The sequence below is a fragment of the Phoenix dactylifera genome, chromosome 13 (assembly GCF_051530095.1).
Source record: "Phoenix dactylifera cultivar Ajwa chromosome 13, Ajwa_hap1_PhDact_Kaust_v1.1, whole genome shotgun sequence".
In the NCBI taxonomy this organism is placed as follows: domain Eukaryota; kingdom Viridiplantae; phylum Streptophyta; class Magnoliopsida; order Arecales; family Arecaceae; genus Phoenix; species Phoenix dactylifera.
The window spans coordinates 24,142,927-24,170,446 of record NC_143202.1 but is presented as its reverse complement, the minus strand read 5'-3'; the positions used below and the strand labels follow the sequence as shown (position 1 = coordinate 24,170,446).

Sequence of the window (27,520 nt, the reverse complement as noted above, 5' to 3'; positions counted from 1 at the left end):
AAATTAAGGAAATATTGTTATACTTAAAGACCTGTATCAGTTTAGCAAGACATATTAACTACTAACATTACCTTTTTTTCCTAAATTACACAAAAATATTTATCAATCACCCAGAGAACAAGTGACCCATATGAGTTAATGCCACAGGCAACTTTACCAAATGACGGGGAACCTATGACTTGTAACTAAGAATTTTAAGCAGAAATAAGAGATGCAGAGTTATAACCTCCTCGCCTACAAGCACTGACACTCCAACCTATCTGCCTAAGACCCAGCCAATTGAGAAAAAGAAAAAAAGAAAGTCAAATTTAACTCACCTGAGACACCTAGGTATATGCAGTTTACCTGGCACTCGTTAGGTGATTGGCTTACATAAACCTAGGCAGCTAGACCTAAGCAGGTTGAACATGGGATACGTTAAGCCTGGGCAGCTACATTCTAACCATAGGGGGTTCATTGCTTATAATGCTTACTCTATTTTCATCAATGTAAAACAGAATATATAATACCCAAGAGGAGAACTCACATTACTTTATGTAACTAAAACATGCTATATATGTGCCATTCAGTAGCTTAATTATTTAAGAAATTTATTAAAATTTAGTTCACATCTGTGCTTCATTATTTTCATGACCAGCAATGAAAAAAAAAAATATTTTGAATTTCTTTTTTTTAAAAAAAAGATCAAAAGCTTAAGAAAGGAAATATGATTAATTAGTAGCATAATTGACCTTAGAAAGAACAAATAAGCTCTCGTTAATTTTCATTGCTACAAATCATCTGGAGCAGTTGATACAAAAACCAGTTTGCAAACAACCAATTTAAATAATTGAAGGAAATGAGTGACTTGAATATTGAATATGTCCATGACCTTGCATTTTCACAGTTCAGCAAAAATGTAAATAACTTATCCATGCCACCCATTGCATATAAGATAAACAAAGTTACCTTGCAAACTCCATCATAAATAATAATCATTCGAATTGCAAATGGAAGAACTCTTCAAAGTCAACGTTTGCAAAACAGTGTTATCAATTTTCAGTTTTCATAATGGATCTACAATGATTAATGTAATCCTTATCTCTCAAACCATAAAGTCTTATTCAGCAATTCTGTAACATCTTTAAACTTGGAAAATACGAAACATAACATTAATCGAGCATCATTCATTGCTATGGTACTCCCTAAGTTTCCTTCTGGTATAAGGTGAGTTAAACAGCTGCTATTCTTTTATTGAACAATGACTCAAAATGATAGCAGGTTGCCAACTATGTCTGGGTGGAATTATAAGTTGGAAGTATTGGTTGATTTGTATTTTTGCAAAGTGCCAAATTGTTTTCTGTCATGCGATCTCACTTTCTTTCCTCTTCTGGTTCCTTTTACTCCCTCTCACCCTGCAAAGCTTGTACTAGCTGCTGGTCATTCCTCAATCACTGCTCCCTGCCACTTTTGTTATGCAAATACATGTTATTAACATATATAACATAATGAACTCCCTCGCAGATCACGATTGTTATAATGTTACAAGCTGTTTTTGTAAACCATAGGTTAGTATGTATTAACTACATCTATGGGTGGCCGCACCAATCCTCTGTGCCATGTGGCATGCCAGTGGTGCAGGAAAAAGTTTTGGCATTATGGCTGGCTCCTGCAGCATTGCTCCTAACCTTTGAAGTAAACTAATGTTTGCTTTTTCCTAATAACTCTTCTTATATGTCTTTCAAACTAGAACTTGACCACCCCCCACCCCCCCACAAAAAAAGAAAAAAAACTTTGTTTCTGTATAAGGAAAAGCTAGCAGCCCAGACAAGTTACCAAACTGGTTCCCAATCAGCCATAGTGCTGAAATGCAACAGTCCATGAATGGCCCAACCCTATGAGTGCCACCAATTCATACCATATTGACTCAGCAATCATCTCGTTTGATGTCAAGCTATGTCCAGTTTGGCAACTACCTTGGACTGAATAAAACCTTGCGATATCTTGTATCACAATAATATATTAAATCTGCAATATAATAATACGAATAGGATTCCACCCTCTTTCTGACTCTTTTGCAATAACTACCAAACTGCCATGTGATCTCCAAAACAGCTCTGGGCATAACACAGCACTGGGCATTTTCACTATTTTTTCCCTTTCACATCCATGTGCTTTTCACATGTCCTGTACTAGTTCAACCATGGTATGCTGAACCGGCCCGTACCGGCCGATTTAGCACGTACTGTACTGGTACCGGGGCCAACCGGTACGATTCAGCCGTGGAAAACGGTTTCGGCCACCGGTACGCGCGGGGCAACACGCCCGCGCGTATAGGGAAGAAAAAGAGGAAAGAAGAGGAAGAAAGAAGAGGAAGAAGAGAAAGAGGAGAAGAAGAAGAGAAGAAGAAGATTTACTAGTACCAGGCCTCGTCGGGGTGCTCGCCACTCCTTACTCGTAGGAGAAGGGGGGAAAGAGAGAAGAAGAGAGGAGGAGAGAGGAGAAGGAAGGAGAAGAATCGGAAAAAAGAAGGAAGAAGAGAAGGAAAAAAAAAGAAAATGACGCCGCCGCACGCGTCTCACGCAGGGAAACACATCCCGTGCGCGCTTGCCCGTGGAGCGTGCTTGCGCTCGCTAGGAACCGCGCGGGTGCGCTCCCGCGTGGCGGACCAGGTCAGTACCGATTCGGTACAGCCTGAATTGGTACCAACTCGATCCAGGTCGCCACCGGCATGCCAACCGGTACCGGTATGCCAACCGGTACCGGTTTGATGTACCTTGAGTTCAACAGTAATTCTTGAAAGGGACCAATGAACAGCTAAAACCATAGAGGAGGGGAAGCGCTAGCATTCTGCAGGTAAGGGTTAGCATTCTTCATTTGGTTATTTGTTTATCTATTTTTGAGGACACAAGGAGCCCAACTGAACCACATAAAAAGAGCCATCCTAGCACCGCCTCAACCAAAGGTCAACCATAGCTGGACTAGGCGGAGCCCACCGATATGCAATGACAGTTTACATTTAAGAACAAGTCACTGAGGCAACAACCTAAGCGCAATCTAGCAGAAGGCCAAATGGACCAACCCATTAAACCACATAGTAGGTGGAGGATGCCAACATCCCTACCAAACCTGCCTCGATCTTAAGGCCTTTGTCTCCAAATGTAGCCTCTGGATTAACTCCTCATCTAAGCAATGGGAACATGGATATAAATCAATGGCATCTCCATGCTTCAGATAGCTGGAGAACCTTCCACATTCGAGCACAATACTCACTGGAACAAGATAATGAACAGTAGAACAGCCTCCAATAACTCCACTGCCTCATCTTGAAGCTCTTACACTATAACTCCTTGCCTCCCCAAATTACTGGAGAAAGACAATGTGGAAATGCCCCATGCACCTCCTCGAGCATGGATATGGAGAACTGCACATGCTTTCGCTTCGGGGCTGTGAGGAAAAAAAATCAATTCAAATGGGGAGAGGATCAAGCGATCAACACTATGATTGCCGAAATATATCCAAGGAAAGGGCAAAGAGGAAGTAGTAGACAGAAAAGGCAAATATTCAGCCAGAAAACGAACAAAAGAGGGGTTTCCTAGAAAAGTTAGCGAGGGCCAAGAAGAACACCACCTTCTCCTAGAGCTTCTCTATAAAAAGATCTTCAGAGAGATACCAAATTCTTCGTGGAGAGAGGCTAGAATTAATTGCTCAGGTGTAATAGGGCAAATATCGAATTAGGAGAATTGCTTTTAAGCCAATAAAGCTTAAAATAAGCAGAAAAAATGGGGCATGGATGGAAATAAATGAGTCATTTAATTTTTTCTTTTAGGCAGATAAGGACATCGGGAACAATCAAAAACTTCATAAAGAAGATAGAATGCTGGAAATTGATGACACATCAAGAACAATAAAGGCTAGAGTTGCACCATAAGGAGTTTCACTGATATATGTGAGAGGAGTCAGGTTCAATAGAAATATATTAAAAAAGCATTACATTTAGATATAAATAGCTTTTAAAGATATGACAAATTTTACAAGCTAATTGTGAAGACCAAACTAATTGTAAAATTTTACAAATTTGTTTTTGAAAATTACTAGCAACTGGGCACATGCAAAAAACATTAGAGAAAATGATTAAAAACTACAAACACCAATTAAGAAATTATAATAATAAAACATAAAATAAGGAAGCAAAATATTGAATACACAAAATTAATTATAAGAGAAGAAAAATGAAAAGTAACAAATTAGAGAAATAAAATAAAACGTAAGTCTTAATATTCTCGGAAATCTAATAAGGTATTAAAATAAAAATGGTATGAAGGTTAAACACGATTGGATTTTGAAAATATCAAAAGATCATCTTGAGTGAGTGGATTGAAAAGAGACGAAAGAAAAGGGAGAAGATCTGCACACAATGTGAGCAGATTTGTTTGGATTAAGGGAGAGATAGTTTGGGAGGGGATCGGGGGTGGGGGTTGGGGAGGAGGAGGGGGAGGGGGTGAGAGAGAGAGAAATTGGTGAGTTTTTTCCTTATTTTATCCGGTACGGGGAGTTTATGGTAGTTTAGGAGCCAAGGAAGGGCATTTTCGATAAAAAAGTTGATAGATAGAACCCTATAAGGAAAATTCCAAGATTCATATTTCCTTTTTATAATATTTTATAGATATTTTCTCTAATTCTGATAAATTAATTTTGGTAAAAATCATACAAGAAAGTACACACGATGATCAGCTCTATGAGAATCCAGCTTCTGTAAGGTTCAGAATATGAGAATCACAAGGCAGGTAGTGACAATTTTCTCACATAATTACCCCAACTGATGTGTATTGGATCCCAATATGACAATATATATTGCTCAGGATCTCTTTCAGAAACTGAACTCATGCCCCATCAATTCTCTACAAAAAGTTCATCTAGTTCAAGCTCCGGACCTGCCCAATTATAAATTCAACCTCCAAACTCCGCATCCATCCCCCTTCATGAATCAAGTGTGAGCATATCCAACTTGTGTTGGCTCTGGGCAACATGATGAGCAGGTTGGTGGTGTTTTTGAAATGACCAGCACAACCTTCACATTGCTTATGCCGAGCATTCAAAAGCTAAGGACCTGCAGGAGGCTGAGGCAACATCTCTGCTTAAAGGCATGGAATTAGCAATAGAACACCGTATTATCTCCATACTGGCGCTGCTAACTTATTTTCAAGTTCTCCATGCAATCCTCAACCATGGGTGAACTCCACCTTGGCATATGCACCACATCTTGAGCAATATCCACCAACTTTGACTCAAGTTTACTACATGTAACATCATTAAGATTCCCAGAATAAAGTAGCAGATTGACAGGTCCAAGCAGCTTGAGTTGAGCAATGTAATACCTATTATATTATATATATCTTCATTTTATTCCTCCAACTCTTCAGGAATTAGCCAGGGCTGATTTTTTGTAATATTTTAACAATCTATTAATGAATGCCTGTTGGCCACTTCTTATCAATAAAAAAAGATGTCTTACCCGTAAATCCCCCACAAGGAAACCACCATTAGCAAATAAGACTACAACATGACCAAATGACCAAATGTTGTAGTGTCATTATATGGAACTTAATAAAGAAGTCAAGTGGACAATTCTAGAGGTAGAGGTGAACGAATGACACCGTTTTTTTTTTTTGATCTTACACAAGCACAAAAAAGGAGTATTGTAAAATGGAAAAGATACAAAAGGATGGGAAAACCATACAGTCGCACAAAGAAGAAAACTATAAGTTTTAAAATGGGCCAAGAATAAGTCAAAAGGTAAACATATAACTATGAAATGACTAAATATAGAGAGGCACACAATTGTAAGCAAATTTACTTCAATTTCCTAAGCAGGCTGTAGAATAAGCAACCAATGGCTATCAACAAGTGAATGTCCATTCCAATTAAATTTATCATATAATACCAAAAGGGGCTCGAAAAATAAACCTTGCACATCTCATTCCTTCCAAATAGCCTAAAGAAATTATCAAGCCACAATGCAACAAGGCTTGAAGAAATGACCCTTCAGCAACAGCTGTCTTCAGGACATACTAATACACAAACAAGTCAATTCATTTGGTGGGCAAAGGCACTAATGGAAAAATTTGTTCATAGTTTCGCAGTTGGAAAGGCAAAATGGATAACTTTTTGGCAGAAGTAACCCAGGTTTCCCTATGGTGATCACTACTAAGGAAGAAGCAAGATTTCACAATGGATGTTGTTGGACCAATATAATTCCAGAGCTTGTTACATAATTGAGTGAAACTCCAAAATCATAGGCCCCGCCTCCCATCTCTTTCATGGACTGGTTTTTGGGTTGGGTGGCAGCAGATCAACCCATGCGATCGCCCAAACAACTGGTACAAAAACAGACACAAAGCCAAGAAAATAAGAAAAACATAAAATTTCTACATAACAAGACTACGGTTAAACCTACTTAAGTTTCACCAACATGATTTGATTAAGTAAAAACTGCAAAGCTCTGTTCCGAAGCATCCACTTGTAATCTAGGAGGATTCAATAATTACACTCCAAGAGTCACATATGGACTTTAACAGCCTATTATTACAAAGCATCACAAGCAATTATGAGACTATACAAGCTTTCTTGCTCTCACCCTATGCCTCTACCATCACCTTCCCAATAGAGCCATATTGAAACTACTCAGTCTCTTAACTTCCAGCCCATATGAAGCCTTAGATAGCAAGGAGCATATTAAGCTAGCAATGAGTTCATTGAAGGAAGCTTAGGCAATGCAAGAACAAACAACATATATATATTTGGCTTACATAGTGTTATTATGCACATGAATGCACAAGATTACCTTTAAGAATATCTAAGGAAACCAATATAATAGCTGTGGAAAAGTTTTACAATAAAATGCAATTATCAACAGTATAACTGTCAATGGAAACAACTGACAAAATATAATTAGAATAGTCTACTAAAATGGGACCAAGTTTCTTTACTACAGATACAATCATATCATGATTGCGTGAGTATGAAGGGCAAATTATTAAACATCATTCATCATTAAATTTTGATGACTGTCACAGAAGCAGCAAGAAACAGAATCCAAATGATACAACCTATACATATATGGACTTTTCAAAGTGTCTGCTCCACAGCAAGTCTGGAACTGTGGGAACAAGACACATGCAGCTCACTTTTGCATTTATGTCATTCAAAATGGAAGGGGTTAAAAAAAATCAGTCTTACTTTAGACAATAATTCCTGGCTCTCTGGTGGTTGCATTTTCAGGCTTTGGGGCAAGATTACAGTAAGCGACTCTGGCTTCTCTGCCCTTAGAGCACCTCTGATAACAGCTGCATTGGTCCCAGATGCTCCTGAAGTGAAAATATGATTTTTCTGCAGTGATATTAACAGGTTTAAATGTCCAGAATTATGATTAAATGAAAAAAGGATTGAAAGAATGATAAGTAGCCAGAATGGCAGTGAAGAAATAAAATCCTACCGTTATCACCATAGCATAACTTAGAATCTCAATAAGCTGCTGATGCATGAATCCCATATTACGTGTCCCAAAGAAACCGATTGCTCTAGGTCCTTCTTGTTGAATGGCTAATAATTCCTGCAAAAACAGGAATAAGAAATGAACTGAGAAAAAGCAACCCTACCCCTCTCTGTGTATAGCGATACATTGCTATCTGTGTAGGGATAACTAATGTATGTGCACAGAGGTATAAGCTAAAATGTTCAAGTACTGTTTTGGTATGTGTACATGAACGCAGACAACTGAACTGCAAGTTCAGATAAGTAAAGATTGCAAAAAACCCAAGTTGTAATATCTAATCTCCAAGCTATGCATATTTGTTCTTAAATATCAACAAACTGCTGAAACTATCAGTTAACATGCATAATATGAAGAATACTCAAGATGGATGTCCCTTCTGTGATGGGCAATCAAAGTTTAAATCCATGACATAATAGTGCTAGTGTGGTTGCTTACCATCTACGTTATGAGTAAGAAATATCATTTGTATTCAATAGTGAACTATATACAACAGTTACAGCAATGTATTACGGAACAAAAGCAATCAGCTTCTCACTTAAGGAGTACCATGTGTTTATGTCACCTTAACCTCTGAGATACATCCACAGCTTGAGACATTATCAACAATAAAGCCCAAAGAGTTGACAGAAATCAACTTTAGAGAATCATATATTGTTTCTCATTGACTCTTTCTTTCATATTCCCTCAAGTAGGCTGCACAGAATTTCAAGAGGCTGGTGTTTCAGAAAAATCATAGGCTATCAATTGAATAAATTAAATCTTAATATCTTGGTTTTGAAGATATTTAAAGCTCATTTATTAGTTCATGACTTTACCAAGGCAATTCACCGCAGCCTTTCTCTGAATACAAGTTAAAATGCCCCATTCAAGGATTTATAAGTAATTGAATTGCCAAATCCAATGTGGACGACAGGACATCTGATAAAAATTTTCTGTGAGCTGGATATGCCATGATATTAAACCTTAGTCATGAAAAAGGTACCTGCAGATAATCGATATCAGGTATGGGCTTGTACTCTGATACAACAACTGTGCTCGAGCCTTCAACAACAGACTGAGCTTGTGTAGGAACTTGGACCCCATTCTCCTCTTCAGGCCCAAACAATATTGCCTCATCCCTATGTTGATTCCCCCAATTACATTTGACTCTGTTTCCTCTCAAATATCCGCAAAGCCACTATACCAGTACATGAAAAAAACAGTCCCTGGTAGTAAATCGTAAGTGAAAACCAAATATATAACAAGACACTAAAATTAACAAAGTACACAAGAAAAGAACATAAGCTTCTAGCAGAAAAGGATATAATATGTGAGAAAGCATAAAGAACTCAGTAATTTGTTTCACCTAAATTCTGCACTTTGAAAATCAACAGACATTTTTGGCATGAAAAGGAGAAAGCATGATTCAGTAGCCCTTGACATATCCTCCAGAACAATAACTCATGTGAAACTTCAATAAAAGATTCACTGTGGTATTATAGAGCAGACTGCTATTTTTGGCATGAAAAATAGAAAGCATGATTCAGTAGCCCTTGACGTATCCTCCAGAACAAATAGCTCATGTGAAACTTCGATAAAAGCTGCACTGTGGTATTCTACAGTAGAACGCTAAAAACGAAGACTTGAATCAAACAGTGTTCCATATCATGTGTAAGGCATAAATAATAGTCAAAACAGAATCCTCGTCTGACCTATATGGTGTTAACTAAAAACTACAGAGTCTTCTTTTAAGGAAAAAAAAAGTAAAGATACTTAATTCATTACTTAGTTTATCATTCAGGGATGTCTAGTTCTGTTTTTTCTTCAATATTTTTTTATAATTTATGTGTTATTTTTTGACAAGACTATTCTTAAGCTTGAAAGCTAGAGCTAAGATCTGACATATCTATCGACTGGTAACAAGTGTTAATGATGAGCATCAGCATGCACTCTCTTTAAATAACAAAATGTAATTCGCAAAGCTATAATTTTCCAATGCATGGGTAGTACATACATAGGTTCTACAATTGGAAATAATAAAGATTAATGCTTCATTGTCATAAAAACAAAGTTGTTAAAGGCACAACGCACCAAAGTATCTTAAAGCCTAAGCGCAAGGCACAAAGCAAGGTGCACGTCTTAGCGAAGTAAGGCGATGTGTGTGTGTACATATAATGTACATATGTATGCATATAATGTACAGATGTGTGTGCATATGTATGCATACATGTGTGTGCATATAGTGTACATATGTGTGTGCATATGTATGCACGCATGTGTATATATGTGTGCACACATATATGTATTTACATATACATACAAGCATTCACACATATATATACATGCATATACATACATACATATATAATGAATTTATATTGTTAAATATGTTTGACAAGAACCTAGATGATTCCAGACACCCCAAAAAACACATACACACACATGCACAACAAACTTAAAAAACAGAGACAATCATCATAATAAACAACACACAACCAACAGACTTGTAGCCAACCATGGTGACATACATATGCACAACACATAAACAATCAAGAAGGTATTCCTTTTTCTACATCTTAGTGCCTCAGGGAGGGGCACATAAGGCGCCCATTTTGATGCATCAGGCACAAAGATTGTGCATAGGAGTGCACCACGCGTTAGATGCGCCTTTAACAACATTGGAAGAATAATGAAGAAACTAAACTATGATGGTATGACCTATTAAATATGAATATCGAGTGCCAAATTTGAAATTCCACATACTGTACTTCCAATATGACAAGGAAAACTAATAGAACCAATCACACCTTACTATATATTAATGGGAGAGCCCTTGTGGCTGGAAAAACATGGCAGCATGTATTTTTTTAATTTTAAATCCCCTCTCAAAGAATCAATCCGGCATTGCTTTCAAAGAGACCCAAGAGATATTACTTTAAATATAATCCCAAGAAAGACAGAAGCAAGACAGGACCTCTACTACTCTGGAAAAGAAAGATGGAAAGACAACTAGACTCGTCTCCTAACACCACCTCCCTCCATATTCTCTCTCTTCCGAGATACAATGCAAGAACACTTCTCTGGTATGTTCAGACTTCATTTTTCTTTCTCTCAGTGCGAGGAGAGATCGCCAGCTATATTCTTTTTTATCTCCAATCAATAATTAAGAAAGGAAAAGTAGAGAAGTATATCAACTAAAAGAAGAAGTATATTTATCACTTCATAATTATTCATCAAATGCTTTTTTCAAATAAAACACATACAATTCTTGGAAGAATCCATGATCAGGGAGTTCTAACTTTCCAGTGCATTGCATGTGCCCAACACTAGTATGATCAAAAAGAGAGCTTCACCGAACTACAAATTTCATGTTCAGATTAGCATATCACCTTTACTAAATTTACTTTTCCAATGACTATAAGTACACTTTCATCTACCATTCATGAAACAACACTGAAGCTGTATCAGATTGATAGAACACCCAACGCAAGAAACTAAATATGCATTCGTTTTTTCCAATAATTGAATATGACATTTCATATTAGAAGTTTATCTTCAAGTGCTGAAATCTTATGAGCATTTGTATGCACAGGTAAAGCCTGCTAGAACATTGTATTGCCGCTCCCCTCCAGAAATTTTATCCAATATCTTCTATTTCAACTTTGTATGACCTATCTGCACAGAAATAATCAAATGATCCCCAAGATGCAAATTGTTTTCTTACCAGAATGAAACCAAGTCCCTATCATATGCAAGAAATCCAACTTCCAGATATTGCATAAAATTCACGAGACAGCTCAGACTAGCGAGAAGAATGAAAAACCATAGCCATAAAAACACAAAATAATAATAATAATAATAATAATCAATCCTTCAAGTGCCAAAGTCTTTTAGGCATTTGCATGCATAGGTAAGCCCGGCTAGAACATTATATCTCCACTCCCCTCAACAAAAGCCTCATCCAACATCTCCTATTTCGACTCTTTATCACCTATCGGAGTTGTCGTATGATCTCCAAGACACGAACTTTTTCTTTACCAACATGAATCCAAATCCCTAAACAGACCACCGCAAGCAAGAAATCCAACACCCAAAAATTGCACCAAAATTCACGAGATAGCTCAGAACAGAGAGAACAATGCAAAACCCTAGTAGAAAACCATCAACGCCTAACACACTTCCTAAACTTCAAAGAGGGGGGGAGAGGAAGGGGGTTAATAAATTTGGCTAAAACAGAGCTAAAAAATCCTCCTTTAGATAGAGAAACATCGGGCAAGAAGAGAGCGTTACCGTGCCTCTCGAACCGATGGTGTCGCGAGGTCTCTTGGCTCCAACCCATCCCCTACGGAAGGAAGAAGCATCGAGAGAGGAGCAGGGAAAGCTAGGGTTTTGAGGGCTGAAGCAAGGGCGGAGGCAAAGAGAGAGCGCCGCGTTTGGGGGCCGCAGGAGAAGAACCAGGGGAGGAGAAGAAGCCATTCCTTCTCCCCTGACTTTTATTATTTCCAATCTCCGCTGGGCCGCTCTCTTTTCCTTTCTGGAAGAAAGCAAACAAAAAAGAAAAATAATAGAGAGAGAATGAGGAGAGGAATTTGAGGAAAAGAGAAATGACTGGTTAACAAGCCCTCCTCCCGTCCGTCATGGATGCTCCTAGTTTTGTCTGCTTGTCAGAAGGAGAGTATTTCTGCTTTGGCTTTGCTATCTTGTCTGTTATAAATCTTTGAAATTTTATCAAGGATTTTTGGGACTCAAAAGTGGGCAAGAAAGGTAGAAAGATGTTCGCCTTTTCCCCACCTTTCAAGCTGGCACGTGAGTTGTGGGCTTGCATTGAAACTTAATTTGGGTACAGGGCTTGCATCGACAATTAGATCGCCCCTATGTAGAGAGCCAAGCCAAGCCAAGCAGTAGGGCAGCTTTGTATATAAGAAAGATGGAATCAAGCTCAAGTCGAGTTTGACAAAGTATGTTAAAGCTTGATTTTGTCATTTAATGAGTCCACCAAGCTTCTATTTTTAGTTATGCAAACTTAAGATGTCTCATTTAAGAGTCGACTCTCCAGGGAAAAGATATTCAGGAGAAGCTAATTTTCTATATGAACAAAGTCCCGACGAGCAGTTTTGAGCCCGAACGGTCTGTCGGATCGACTGATTCAATTTAAATTTCTACTTTGTAAGTCTATTTTTGATACTAGGCTAGCTTTAATAATAATATTATTAAAAAAAAAAAAAGCTTCCATGGATGGATTTTGTAGACTTTTATCAACCGGCTGTTGCTAAATGGCTCTGCATCATGAGCAAGCGGGTTGAATCATAGCTAAGCTTTCATGCTTAATTGGGCAACCAATAATTAGTATTAGATAATTTACTCAAAATGATGTGCTTTCTTTAGGTAAGCAATCAGGGTACGCTTGACCAAGAGCATCTGGATAATATGTAAGGTCGGATTATTGCTAATATAGTTTGAATCAGGCCGGAATTAAAATTTAAACCCCACACTTTACGAAATAAGACCATCACCTAATTCCATGGCTATTTACAATATTAAGTACAATTTTTAAATTCAAACCTCATCAGAAGATGAGTTTTTGGATTATGCAACGACAAATGGAATTGAAGCGAGTGTATTTTTTATCCTGTTTACCAAAAGTCCTGGAGATGAAATAAACAGGAACTAAGGGACCTGAAACCCTGCCGAATTCCACAATTTCGAGCCATCTTTGCTCTACTTCCCATGTTTCTTCCTGGATTCACTGTACTCCCGGTCGCCTAATTCTTCAGAATTTGCAAAGGTTTCTCAGCTACAAACTAGACTAACCAGACTAACCAAAATGAGATCGTAGAATAATCTGATCAGTCATCACTGATATCCTTAAATAATTGGGCAACTGTCCCTAATCGAAGACAAAGATAACAAAGAGATGTTTAGCTGCGTTGTCAGATCAAGCTTATCTTCTTATCCCTAGCCCCCTTTAGTCATTGAATAAACTTGCGCCGTGCATCAAGCTCCACAAATGCCAAGAAATCCTTCGGACATGGATGCCTTGATCTGAAATTGGAGGCATTGTAAACCAGAAGAATCCAACCAATATTTCTTTCTTTTATTCTTTTTTCTTTTTTCTTCTTTGCTAAGGAAAATGGGGTTAATCCCCAGCAGCTGCATCCTAAGAAAAAACTGAGAGGTGAGCCTTGTACAGGCGCACCAGAGGGAAAGGAAGCTAGAGAGGCAAAGTTGCTTATCCACCGGTTGGGCACATCCATCCGAGGCGAGGCATTGAAGACCAAGGACATTCCTATGAAAACTTCATGGAAAATCTGTCGATACAGCAGGAAAGGCAGGTCCCGATCCAAGCAAAACTATTGAGCTCTTTAATTCCCAGTACGTGATATACAATCGATGACAACTTCTAGCCCTTCCACATTAGCTTAATTGAATGCCACATCGTAATCAAGATACCGGAAATTTGTCCACAAATCATTCTAGTGCACCCAAAGAATTTCATGAGAACCATTAAATACAAAGGTCAGCATGTACCTTGTGCGCCCGGTTCAGCTGAAATCGGGTTAGTCTTTTGAACAGCATGCATCAAGCAAACAATTCAGTGAGAAACAAACCGCATAATCTTGGAACCACCGGGCAAAAGACCATAAAATAGAGTCACAACTAAAACATCAGAAGCAGGCTATCAGTCAAAAGGATGAGAATATAGGCTTTTCACAACTCACGATGGACAGGCACTTACAATACAAGGAACAGACTACCTTCGAGCTACTTAGACTTCAGTTAATCCATACATTGGAGCACCCGATGGGTTAAAAGCTAGTAGTAGTTAGGTAAAACCATGAACACCTACGCCTGCTCCATTAGTGTAAATAGGTGGCTTGGTACTGGACCTGGTAGCCATTTCCATAGTATGTGGTATGAGTTGGAGATATGGTATAGGGAGCCGAACCCATCAGCGTAGGAGGATGGGTTTCTGCTGGGTACACATACTGCCTGTCATATGGATATGGGTATCTCTCGAGGGGTGCACGGTAGAAGCTTTTGTCAGGAATGCTGGTGACACGAGGAGCATAAGTAGTGCCATTGGCGCGGGGCCTCTTGGACTGTGGCTTTGCAGCTTCAGCAGCTCTCCTCTTGTCAGCCTTGGCCTTCTCTAGCTGGAGGATTCTTTTCTGAAGTGGATCGATTGGGTATTGGTGCTCAAGCTTGTGCTCCTCAATGCACTTGATGATAGCTTTAAGGGCAGACAGCTCACGTTCATTTGTTTCATTCTGGAGTGTGAAAAATGGTCAGTTCAGCTTGGAAGTACCAGTAAATGCGTGACACAGTATTCCTACTACACAAGGTGATTGGAGCTTGATTATCTTATAATCCTGGTCTGGCCAACCACTTTTCAGGGAGAAAAGGAAAACAGTGTTCACAGAAAACCAACATCATTGGTTTTTTTATTCTACTAGTACTCGGCACAACCTATGCACGTGACAACAACAACAACAAGGATAGAGAGCATTATTAATGGTTGTGATTGTATCAAGATAATTTTAGGTTTTTTTCCCCACAACTATACAAGTTTAAAAATATTTCACCACTTTTCTTGTGCACATCTTTTTTGTGTAAGAAACTATTTGAAAAGGAGTCCCAGTGGGTGTTTCCATTAAAGTGGAGTGATCATTTAAAGAGGGGATCATCAAGCCATACTTGGAAGTTTGCATTATGAATAGAGATCTGTTAATCAAAAGTCCCAACCTTCAGGTCATGTATTTTGACAGTCTAAAGCTGGTCAAGGGATCCTGGTGTGAATCAGATTGGCTGTAGATCAACCAAACACCGTCATAACCATGTTGAATCAGCAAACGTCTTCTGGCTGCCTCCTAAAAGCTAGTCAGGAAACATCTATAAGCAAAGACCAGACCATCTACTTTTGATTGCCACGTGCAATACTCTGCATATTACTCACAAAAGTTTGAATTTGTAAGCTTCCCGCACACTCATTACAAAGAGTTGAAGGCCTCGATCTGCTACCACCCTCAGCATCTTTTTATTCCAAGTGTTGAGATGACTGTGAACTTCCACTATTTACTCATCTTATAATCTTTTCATTCATAGAACAGGACAAAATTTCATAAAAGAATAGATCAGTAAAGATTTCACTCTATTCTCTAATTTACACAACTGAATGGAAGAGGGGGGGGGGGGAGGAAGATACACCACTAGCTAGCCTTTACTAAAGATCTAGTGGAGACATATATTAATTTTGAATGTCCTTATTGACCAACAGATCTCTATTGGGAATAACCAATGGTTGACCTTAAATGGAAAGTTGGTTTTAAAAAAAACCATCAAAATCATGAAACAAGCGTCAATTTATGTACAAGGATAGAATAGGCCCATGGTAAATGTCTTTTGTGGCTGATGTGGGAAAAGGATAAATATTTAATGCAATCTACAGAATACCACATAGACCAGAGTATAGGAAGCAACTTCAAGGGAGATAAAAGTGAAGTCAAGGAGGGAATTAGCATCAATTACTAAAAAATTGCTCAAACAAAATGTCATCATTAGCTTAAATCCATCACATAAAAGAATTCAGTATAGATAAAGCCGAATCAAAACTTGTTAAGGGTGGGGGGTTAAAGTTGGAAGTACCTCTAAAGTATAAACAGAAATTCCATGGGACACCCATAAGAAGAACATAAAGAGAGGTTTGTGTATAAATAAAGGCCTTGGTCAAAGTGGCTGGATGAGCATAGAAGCTTAGAGTAACAATCGCCACCTTCAATTAATTCCTTAATAGCAACAATGACCACCTTCCATTAATTCCTCGATAGGGCTTCAAACACAAACACAAAGGGGAACCCTTGAGGAAAGGATACAGGACTAGCAAAAAGTCAACAACTGGTAAACAGCCTAAGGGAGTATACGACCTAATATTTTCAAATTGCTGACAGTTCCTTCTTGGACCAACACTCCCATGTGTTGCATCATCCAACCCCATGTCAACTTTTACAGTGTGTAACATTACTCAACCCCAAATCTACTGAGAAGTTACGGAATATGAAATTCTTTCAAACACCAGTATCCTAAAATTCTTTTGAAGTCATCTCTGGACACACACTAACTAAAACTGTATAGAATATGAATTGAAGAGGATGAGGGTGGTGCCAATCCTCAAACCATTGCCAAGGTTATATCTAGGAAGATCCCTAGCCATGAAGGAAGGAGGGGGTAGGTGAAGATAATGGATTCCAATCTCTCAAGAGTTTTGGGCACTAGATATCTCTTCTTAAGCATCCAGTACTCAGTGTCCCTTTAAACCTTTCATAAGAAATAGGTTTTAACAGACATCTTAACCAAACTGTCACACCAAACATCACTTCTAAGACCGAAGGTTACAACTCTCCAACCTTGTGTCTCATTACTATTGTATACTTGCTAAGTTGCTGCAAGAATTTTCAAGGACCATAACATAAAGACTTCTGTAATCCTTTTTCCCCCTTACTGCCTGTTCTCATAAACTTCAAATTACGTTAACTCCAAAAGACCAGAATTTATATCTTTCAACATCAATGATATGAAACCCCAATTTATATGCATGTACATGGAAGGATTCAAGAGGAACATATTTAAGATAAAAAAAGCACAAAATTATTACATTTTAAAATTTATGTACATTAAGAATATAATGATTAATCTTAACAGAATGGTAACTAACATAATAGTAGACAAACAAAGATATTTAATATATATAAATAATTAATCTCATTAATTTAATTGCATAAAATGTTAATATATTAAAATATAAGCCATAGTGATTTTGCTCAAAATTTCCAATGGTGTGTTTGGCATTGCTTCTGCTCTGGAGAATAAGGAGAAGAAGCTAGAAGTTGGGCTTCATAGCTTCTCCTAAAAGTGCATTATTGACTTTTTCTTCATGTAGAAGCACTTTTTAGATGATATTGCCAAACATATTTTTTTCCGTGATGTGCTTTTTGCTTTAAAGTCACAAAAGAACAATTTTCAAAAAAACTCAAACATGCCCTGAGTATCGCTAAAGGACAATGACATCCAGATGCAACAAAATGAAGTCATGCTAGAATCATGAAGTATCTTAATGCTCAAAGAGTTGCTACTTACAAAAAACATCAAAGAAAAGTGACCAAGTTGCAGTTTTTACAATCAGACAAGCTCTAAAATCACTTGATGCATTTCTAATTGTTCCCTAAGGGCACATAACTACATGCATTGCAAGCCTTCATAAGGTTGCAAGGTTACCCAAAGTCGAAAAACGGTTGTCATCTACCTTTCCCTCTCTTAGCATGAGTAGACATGCGAAGATATTATTTTTGGAGAATCAATGAACACTTGCAACCCTGTTGATACTTTGAGATCTTCATGGCACATATTTTCATGGTGCATATTTTGTATGCAACAGAATATGCCCTCAAAAAGCAAAAACTGATGCCTTCTTTCACATAAAGTTATTTGCTGACTGGCTATGTCACACTCAAGCATGTTAAACAAGAAACTCAGCACTTAAAATAAGGCCATCCTCTGTCAAGACTCACCCCAATAATAGTGCTTCCATATAGAAATAAGCGCATCTGAACTAGTTTCCAATTTAGATTCCTAGATAAGTCCAAATAACACAAACTCCAAAGAAGGCACACAACACTTCCTTTTGGTACCACGCATCAACTGATTAAGTATTGAGCATATGGATAATGCCAATATTTTATATTTTAACAAATGGTGTATCTGGTCCCAAGTAAAATCTGTAGCTTCCAAGAATGATCAATGATTACCTAAGTGCTACTGCCACAGTCCAGAACTGAAACATTGACAGATAAGTGTGGTGACTCTGGTGCACCTCAACTCAGCCTTACCTTTCTCAGGTAAATTCTACTGGCCCTTACTCCTAGCTTGACTTTCCTACCTCCTCATTCATTATTCTCCGAATATCTATCCACCATTGGATACTGTGACAATTTAATAAACAGAAAGTTTTGTCCTAGCATTTGGATTCATTGATTCAGTCAACTTCCACTGTTACCTGTACGCTTCAAAATCTAGAATTTTTGCCATGTCTATACATGGACACTTCATGACACTTCAGAACAGTGAACCATGATGTCATCATGGTTACATATCAACTTCCGGAACCTGTATCTAGAAGTTTTCAAGTATATTATAACATTTGCCAAAGATTTTTGAATTCTATGAAATTACAAAGCAACTAATCCAACAAACTATTCATTATATACATATATTTGTGCATATCTAAGGACATGGGGGCATGCACATGTTATATAGATAACAAATTCCAAGATACTGTGACTCTTCACATATATGAAAAAAGTACAACCATAGGCAACAAGCTCTATCGAACTATAGGGATACAGCATCTACCATGAAATAACTCAATAGGTTGCACTATAGGCCAGGTAATTGACATCAAAACAAAACAAGAGATCCATCAAGTTGGTGAAGATGCCGAGAATACATAGTATCAACATTGTAAACTAAGGAACACCTAATGCTTCAGAATTCGTGGACCAAGTTGTTCATGTACCTCCAGCCTCTCAAGTTTTATAATGACCACATTTACGAATAAGGCTTTGTTATTTATTTGACGAAAGACTAGACAAATGATGAAATGCATTTTAGAAAGTAATCAGAATCAGATCAACAAAACAAAATTGAGTTATTATTCTTTATTTATCAGTTGGCGTCAGAAAACTATTTCCAGCTCCATCTACATTTTCAAAACTTGCAAGACCTCTTTCCAGAACTTGCATGAGTTATAAAATTCAATAGTCGTTAGGTTAAATCAATATAAAATACTGTAACAAGTCAGCAAATAAGAAGCCCACCTGTGCACTAGGAGATGTGTTTCCAGCTTTAATTTGTGACACTTTCCTTGCTTCCTTCAAAAATGCTTTCAGTAATGGCACAGGTGCATATTGCTCTGTTAACTCAAATGCATATGCAAGATTAACAGCCTCAATTTGCCTTCCACTATTCAAAAGCACTTCGATCACACCTAAGGAATAGATAAAATTCGTCAGAAAAGAAATAAAAACAGTATAGGAGGAAAAATACTACAAGTATCAACAAAAAGTATATTGTAAGCTCAATCTAGTATATATCTGTATTCATAAATCATAAGCTTGTATGAATTTTAACAAATAGACAAGGAAACTAGTGTGTGAGAAAAGGAAACAACGTTAAACTCTCTAAAACAGGGAAAAGATAGGTTCCTAGATGGCTTCGCAGCTATTGTACAGTGGTACAACATAGTCAGACCACTGGGCAGGCTGAATGTCATCATCAAGTTGTCTCCTTCAAAACAGTCATGAACACAAAAACCAAAGTAGAGAAGCTCTATTTATGATGCAAGAGTTTTTTCGATTCAACCTTTACAATTGCACTGGAAAATGCTAACTGATACAAGTTTTGGCAGTTCATTATATTGACGTTAAGGACAGTCAAGCTTGAGAGGGAAAAGATGAATGTTTAGAAGTGCAGAAAAAACTATTGCGACACTTTATAACATTATCCTGCAGCAAACTGTGCACATTCAAGACATTCAATTATTTTATAATTTACAAGTTAACTGACACATACAACCATAAACAACAACAAAATAAAAAATGGGACACCAATAAACAACACACTAAAGAATAGCAATTAGCAGCGATAACTACAATTAATAATAATAGCAATAGTAACCTTGGCAAACCCAATCCAAAACTAAAAAACTCTAATTTGTTAAATATCAACAAGAAGATGAAAAGGAAACTCAGGTAAAAAAGAAAAAAGACAAGAGAGAAAGGTTCACATTGTTGTTCTCTCAGATGCTGTAAGACTCAGATCAAGTAGAACGATTCCTCTATATGGTGATCTTGACCCCAAACCTAGATGGAACAAAAAACAGGGCAAGCGGGGATATGCCTACTGGACTGATGACTAAAATCTGTTTTGGATACAACACCTTAGGCTTCATGGCTGAGTCATTCTAATACAGATTTGTTTCATTTTTTCACCCTACAGGAAGAAAATATATTTTTAAATAACAAACAAACTGCAACAAATGGGAGGGGAAAGCATAAGCCAGAACCTGAAAGAAAGGACCTTAGAGCATCTCTTTGATGTTGGATATCAAACTTGAGCTGAGAAGGCTATGAAGCTTGCTTTCTAAACCTTTATCATTCCTTTTACCAAGATCTACATTGTTAAATCATTCTAACGGGGCAAAAAAAAAAAAAAAAAGTAATAGGGGAGGCACTGACCTGTCCCCCTCCTTCACAAGTTTTCCTAGTAATAAACCAATTGAAAAGGAGAATAGCAATGCATGATTCTCGTCCTTCCCTCCTTTCTCCATAGCCCAAAGAAGGGGACCCCACCCCACATTGATGGCTCCTCTGAATTCTCTTGGAAAGAAAAGGCCACCTTCTTTATCATCCCTTCCTCTTATGCACCATTGGCTGAGACCTTAAAACTTCTTCATGTCTTAATTGGTCTAGAAAACCTTAATTTACAAGACTTACCCCAACTATATCATGTTGGGTAGCTAAATCATAACATAGTCTATAAAAGCCTGTGTACTTTCTAGAACTTTTGCTTTCAGATTAACACTTCACAAATTGATTGTAAATTCTAGGTCAAGGAAACAATGCAAGAAGGATGCTCTACATAAAAACCAAGAAGATTAGTGGCATTAAGAAAAACTTGTTTGGTTCATCAGTCGAATTTCATGCAATTGATAGCAAAGCACAAGCATTTACCCAAACCTTGGAAAGATTCTACATAAGGATGCAAAAGGCAAGGTATGATGGAGAACTAATTTATCTCTGAACTATTTTTCAAAAAAAAGGAAAATATAGCATAGGAAGTGCCTGCCACTACCATGCATGTACAAGGGTGTCTCTCCCCTTCTTATCAAAGGGGACAGAAATAAAGAATTGATGCTGTTAAGTGATCATCAACTAATTTCTCCAAGACGAAAAGAGTAATGAATGAGAGATAAGAGGCATCTCCTCTTGTCAATAACCTTTGAAAAGAAATCAAGACAGTCAATTCCATTTCATAATTGCAGTCACAATGTTCAAGAAAGCATTACAGAAATCACCCAAATGAATCTTGTGCTTGTATGGGTTTAATCAGCTAAGTCAACACGGCGTTTGGCAAATTGAATCAACCTGCTGGATTTGTGAAGTAACCATTCTACATATGCTGTAAGATTTTCAAAATATGTAATAAAGGTCCCGAAGCATATGAGGTGGTTAACTCATTCATCAAAAGTTTGAACTTCCTATAATCATGATGTTTACACTGCTGTTACCAGCATTTGTCATACCAGGTCAATCACCATCTAAAAGATTCTGCCTACAAACAACATATATAACATAAACAAAAAAAGTTCTACAGACAAAGTCTTGATGTTATACAGGCCTTGTCTATTTACTGTAATGGAATTTAATGAACACGTAAGAATATATTATAGAAGATAAAGACTATTCTATGTAATTTGTATCATGTACCCCTGTTAAAATTGTCACTATAGATTATCCCAAACAGAAATTGCATGACAGTCGATTGTTGTCTACAACATGTTTATGCATCCCAGAGACCTTTGCATAACCACATGGTGTGTGACTTGCATGCGAAGAGTTCATGATCACCCCAAAAAAAAAGTAACATCAGACCATAGTTGGGGAATAGACACATTATATTATAATATTAGCCTAGAACATGTGAGAGACTACCAAGCACCATAAGGCAGGTCCGAGTCAGAATAATGGTATATAATACCATGCTCATTCAAGGACAGCCTTAGGACTAATTGCATCTTAATGCCAGGCATGCAATATTCCAGAAATGATATTTGCAGTTCACCAAACTAAATCTATCATAATTGTCATACAGCATATACAAACAGTATTACCATAACCAAGTGTAGGCTAGGGCAGAGGCAAATTCAAAAATAAGCAATGATGCTTAAATTTCTAGTGCTGAGATGAGAAATATAGAAAGCTAAACATAAAGAATGACCAACCTGGCATTTTATGCGACAATCCAAGTGAACGACATAGATCAACTGCTTGACGGCGCCGGGTGACAGCTGGGATCAGTTTGCATATTTCATCTTGATCAAATTCAGAAGCAAGTGCAAAAGTAGCCAAAAGCTGAAGAAATGCATGAGCTTCCAATGAGTTCCCACTGCTTGCATCAATGTCAAGATCATCCAACTTCGGCTTCCACTCTGCAGCAATCGCCTTTGCTCGCTCTCTAATTTCTGATGTCAACATTTGATTATCAGATAGGGAACCCAATACAGAATCTGCCAGTAGTTGTCCAAGAGACTCCATTAGCATGAGACAAGTCCTTCGTAGGCCCAAAAGGTTCCCATCCTTCTTCCCGTCTAATCCTAAAATCTCTCCAGAGTAAAAGTCTTTCAGGGAATCCAAAGCCAAAGTGAAAGGGTTGGTTGCACTTCTTAGCGCAATTGGGATTTCTTCGCGAATGGAACTCAAGTTCTTGCGATTGTCTGAAATGAACTTTTGGAGTCCTTCAGCATCCATTTCTTCACATAATTTGATTAACTCAGAGTGAGGCTTGGCATCTGCATTTCCATTTTCATTAGGCTTCACATCTTCAGAGCAAGATTTGGCAACCTTAACATCTAAATTTTCTTCAACAACAATATCAGGCACACCAGTACCCATGCCATGAGTGCTGGGCTCTGAAGGAGAAGATTTGTGCTTCTCAAATACAGCAGATAAAGCAGCATCTCTTTTCTCCTGCAGCCGCTCCAATGAAGAAAGTTCCTTGGCCACAACCACTGCTTCTTGCTTCTCCAACATCTCTTGGGCCTCTGTGGCCTTAGTTACATATTCCTTTTCCTGATCTTCCAACTCATGAAATCTTTTCTTTAGTGACATCTCGAGCCCATGAAAGTGTTCTTCAAGTTCTATCCATTTCAAATTTAAAGATATGGCACTGCGGCTTTCAAGTTCAGCAAAAGCCTGCTGCAGTTGCTGTAGTTTAGATGTTGTAGAATCAATAAGTGTAGCAACAGACTGCATATCCGCCATGGCATAATATCCCTGTCAAAACCAGCGAGGGCCCGCTCATATCAAATTTTCGATCACTTAGTTTAAAAACTACACTGTTCAAAACAGCATCACAAGATGTTGCTCGTGATAACACATAGAATCTGTAACATGTGTAGACACCAAACTACAAACGGAATTTTAGTTTGGAGAAGCAAATAATAATCAGGCAGCCACCAGAAAGGAAAAAAAGAAATATATATACCTTGAACAAAGATAATATCTATATCATTGATAGAAAGGTTGATAAATGTCAACAGATATGGAATTCTCTGCTTGTAGAGTTGCAGGTTGAGCTTACATTGATTCAGTGCCCTTGTCATCATACATGCATAGCAAGAAATTAAACCAATACTCGCACAGCATTCAATGTAACTCAGACGACAAGGAGAGCCCCAGGCAAAACCAGAAGGCTTAAAGCAACTAAGGTAGGCTGACACTCTCATATATTTTATGCATTCTTTTAAGGCATGAAAGCATCAATTAAGGGTAACTTCTCAGACAGCAGTTTTGTTTTCATCTTCCTTTTTCCGTAATTTAGAATTTTAAAGAAGATACATAGAATGCTTTTCATGGTTAACTTATACTAAGATTGACAGAAATTCTGCACTCAGATAGTTAACAAGAGAAATAATTCATGCCAAATTACTTTAGCTTATGGAACAGTTTAGGTAGTGTCTTACACTAGACCACCTTCCTGCTTTTTTTGGTATGCCTCCTAGTATTATATTAGGTTTAGCAAAAACTATACATTAGCCAGGTTATTGCTCTTACCATATTGTAACCTTTAAGATCAGATGAATTTCAGAAAGCACAAAGCAACCACCATATTGGTTGCTTGTTGCATGAATTAGTAGCCAAACATCATATTTAGTGTTTAATGTGGTGGCACCTTAAGTTGATAGGGGTCCATTATTGAATCAAAGCATGTTCTAAGATCCCTAGGTTCGTCATAAGTTGGTCAAGAGCCCATCAAGGATTAGAAAACATTGCAACGGGTCATTAGGTGGTGCAACTTTAAATGAGCTCACAATACATGTGTACTATAATATGGCACAAATTTCTTGGGCAGGGTGTTTAGACAATTGCTCATAAATGACCTTCACGTGATCTTCGTTGAGATGCACACAGTGAAAATTTTGAAAGCAATACATAAAAGAAGACTCCCTTTTATAATAAATATACACTTAAAAAATGTCTTCTCAATACACACCTATAGTGATAGAGACAAATGAACCGCATGAATCAAGAAGACAGTTTATTTACAAATAAACACTATGAATTTTTAATAAAGAAAAATATAACATCCTCATCAGGTACCACCACTTCATAACCATCTGATCCATCACAAATAACCATACATCGCACATCATACTATTCTGTCAATAAGCCCTTCTCCTCCTCATGAAATGAAGGTTATAATCCTTCATCAAATAAATCTTTTTAAACTCATGTGTCACCATAAGACTGAATCTTCAAAAATGCATTGCATGTGTTTGATGCTTATTTTAAGTTAATCATTTTATTCTTGAGCTGGATTTCGCAACCCATTTCTCTTGTTTTTCCTCTTCTTTCATTTTTTTTTTCTCCAGGCTATCTCTACTTACCACTATGATATAAATCACAACATTTCGTGTAAAGTTCATACAAAACATTTCCACCAGGTAGATTGATGATGGAAGCATGTTATTAATTCCATTAAACTTTTCATCAATCCAAGAAATACAATAAAGAAGCAAGAAGGCTGAAGCTAAATTTGCTGGCATGACAGAGAAAGTGATAAGGATTAACGTGGATACAAGACACATTTTTTCCACCAACATCAAAACTCGAGTTTGTGTTTTGGAAACGAGTCATCTCACTCTTATCTCTGGGGTAATAAAGCTCACATGGTTTTTCACCTTATCATGGCCCTGCTATCCATTGCCTGTCATGAAGCACCCACGAGAAGATCAATCTAATGAAGGAGATCATATATCAAGGTTGAAATTTACGTAAGAAGATGTCATTCAGAATTTTGAGTCATTCATCTTTATCTCCTTCACTACACTTTCTCATCCCTAGGGTTGGGCATGATTGTTTATTTGCTTAGAAAAGGCAACTTGAAAGGCAACAATTGTAGTACCAATTATCAAGACAACGCTCATTGAGGTTCATGTACCAAAAAAAAAAAGTTCATTGAGCTAACATAGTCCAGTTGTGCAGATAACAAAGCAAGCATTAAGGCCACATCAAATCTTAGACTTATCGGGAGCACAAAGTGAATCAATAAAAAGAAGCAGTATGACACCCATAATATCATTTGACTGTGATTAGAATCTGTTTTGTAATTAATTAATCAAAAAAATTTGTTACTCCATTCATGTATTTTTTAGCTTTCGAATGCAGGATCTAGGAAGTAAATAATTGTGCTCCAAATCATAGAAAAAGCTTGAGGACATGCCTCATCAGGCAAAAGCAACTAGTGAAGCCAAAATCCTACACACTAGAATTTTCATTAGTTTAGCTTGAATGTCACATTTATCTAGGGTAAACGTAAAGTATACAGAAAAGAACCTTCACAAGTTCTAGTAGCCAAGCTAAGCATCCATAAGTCGTATCAGACAAGGGAGGCTCTAACATCACATTCTGGTGAATTTCAGATATGCTGGTTTTGACTTTTGCCTTCACAGATTAATTGATTGGATGGGCTTGGTGCGAGAAGGATCAGCACATGAGGATTACAAAAGGCCTATTTTTGGCTTGTGCAATCTAAAAGCAGTGACCAAATACAATACAATAGCCATCCGATCTTCCATAATGGAACAAATTCCACATAGGAAATCTATTACTCCTGCTCATGGTCCCACAGAAAATTCAATCATAATTCAATGCTAGAAAATCACCTTAACCCCACTTTTTTTGAGAAATGACCATGAAGTCCTTCATTTTTAGCATTTAACTCCATTTTGAGTCTTAATACCATGAGCCAACAGCCCAATATGCATGAGACAACCATCTATTTATCTCTACACGTCGGCCATTCTCTACCAAATAGCAGATGGATTAAACTACCATGCAAGCTAAGTAATCAAAGACAACTCCAAAAAGTCCCATTAACAAATCACATCCAAGTTTGGCCAAATAGTTTCTTTTTTTTTTTTTAACTACCTAAATAATTTCTTAACTCACTCCATAGAACCTAATCTGTAATCACCCAGAGCTGGCTTAATACTATCGCCCTTCCTCAAGTTCTCCCCAGTCCCAAAAAAAATTGACAAAAAAAAAGAAAGCAGACACCCGCGTCCCGATCCACACACCGGCGTCCAGATCCACGCATCAATACTCGACACATCATTCAACTAAAAAATATACAAAGGTAATTGTAACCCACTCGCAGAAAACCAATTCACAAGGACAAGAACCCCAAAACCCTAACCCCCAAAACAACCTTCAACGAGGGTTCCACCAGTAACCCCACCAAACCTAGAAAAACCCTACACCAAGAATCAATCCATCAACCCCACAACCCCAAATCAACAAATCAAAACAACACAAACATAAAAGAAGAAGGAGAACCAAAATCCATCAATCCACATGCCTAAAATCCATCTCCCAGCTAAAATTTACCAAAACAACCAAAGAAAACCCGGATCGAATCAAGAATCCAGAGAGGCAAAGAAGACTGACGAGTGAAAAGGAGGGGATTTGGGGGTAAAACTCACAGGAATTACCCAAGAGGAATCGGTCCACCCGTCGGGAATCAGGGGAACACGAGAAGTGGCGGAAAGTCGGAGCGGAAGCCACCCGACCGCATCATGGAAACAGTAAACGAAATGAAAGAGAGAAGAGAGAGAGAAAGAGAGGGCGCGATTACTTCCGACGCCTCCCCCTTATAGTGGAAACAGTAGAAAGGAAC

General features: G+C 37.7%; 2 protein-coding genes across 5 annotated transcripts in view; both read right to left on the bottom strand.

The window, feature by feature from the left end:
* LOC120112157 (uncharacterized) overlaps positions 1-14,182 on the bottom strand; it is a 17,001-nt gene extending 2,819 nt beyond the window's left edge. The window contains exons 1-5 of one of the 3 annotated variants that reach the window (XR_003383132.3): positions 11,804-12,357; positions 8,517-8,711; positions 7,475-7,591; positions 7,219-7,368; positions 5,947-6,356 (exon numbers count right to left, since the gene is read on the bottom strand). Coding sequence is in view for 2 of the 3 variants with exons in the window: in XM_008815564.5 (XP_008813786.2) it covers positions 7,219-7,368; positions 7,475-7,591; positions 8,517-8,711; positions 11,804-11,989 (648 nt within the window). In the remaining variant the exon portion in view is untranslated. Of the gene's footprint in view, positions 1-5,946; positions 6,357-7,218; positions 7,369-7,474; positions 7,592-8,516; positions 8,712-11,803; positions 12,358-14,041 lie in introns of those variants that run through there. The other 2 variants (XM_088709999.1, XM_008815564.5) reach the window with 2 other exon arrangements.
* Positions 14,110-27,520, bottom strand: LOC103724336 (FRIGIDA-like protein 3). Of its 2 annotated transcripts, none has more exons than XM_008815562.5 (4): positions 27,327-27,520; positions 22,566-23,616; positions 19,381-19,550; positions 14,110-14,781 (listed from the first exon to the last, which is right to left on the bottom strand). In XM_008815562.5, the coding sequence occupies exons 2-4, from the start codon at positions 23,602-23,604 to the stop codon at positions 14,371-14,373; spliced, it is 1,620 nt and encodes a 539-aa protein (XP_008813784.3). In that variant the 5' UTR covers positions 23,605-23,616; positions 27,327-27,520; the 3' UTR covers positions 14,110-14,370. The 2 variants fall into 2 exon arrangements, with proteins under 2 accessions (XP_008813784.3, XP_089783120.1); XM_089926994.1 differs by lacking the exon at positions 27,327-27,520 and adding an exon at positions 23,828-23,937 and having other exon boundaries at positions 22,566-23,749.

Bases quoted from the DNA above. Each gene is read 5' to 3' on its own strand.
- LOC103724336 (XM_008815562.5), bottom strand. From the start codon at position 23,604: ATGGCGGATATGCAGTCTGTTGCTACACTTATTGATTCTACAACATCT. The intron at 19,551-22,565 runs GTTGGTCATTCT...TCTATTCCTTAG, and splicing joins ATTGTCGCATAAAATGCCAG to GTGTGATCGAAGTGCTTTTG. The intron at 14,782-19,380 runs GTGGGCTTCTTA...TTCACACTCCAG, and splicing joins ACACATCTCCTAGTGCACAG to AATGAAACAAATGAACGTGA.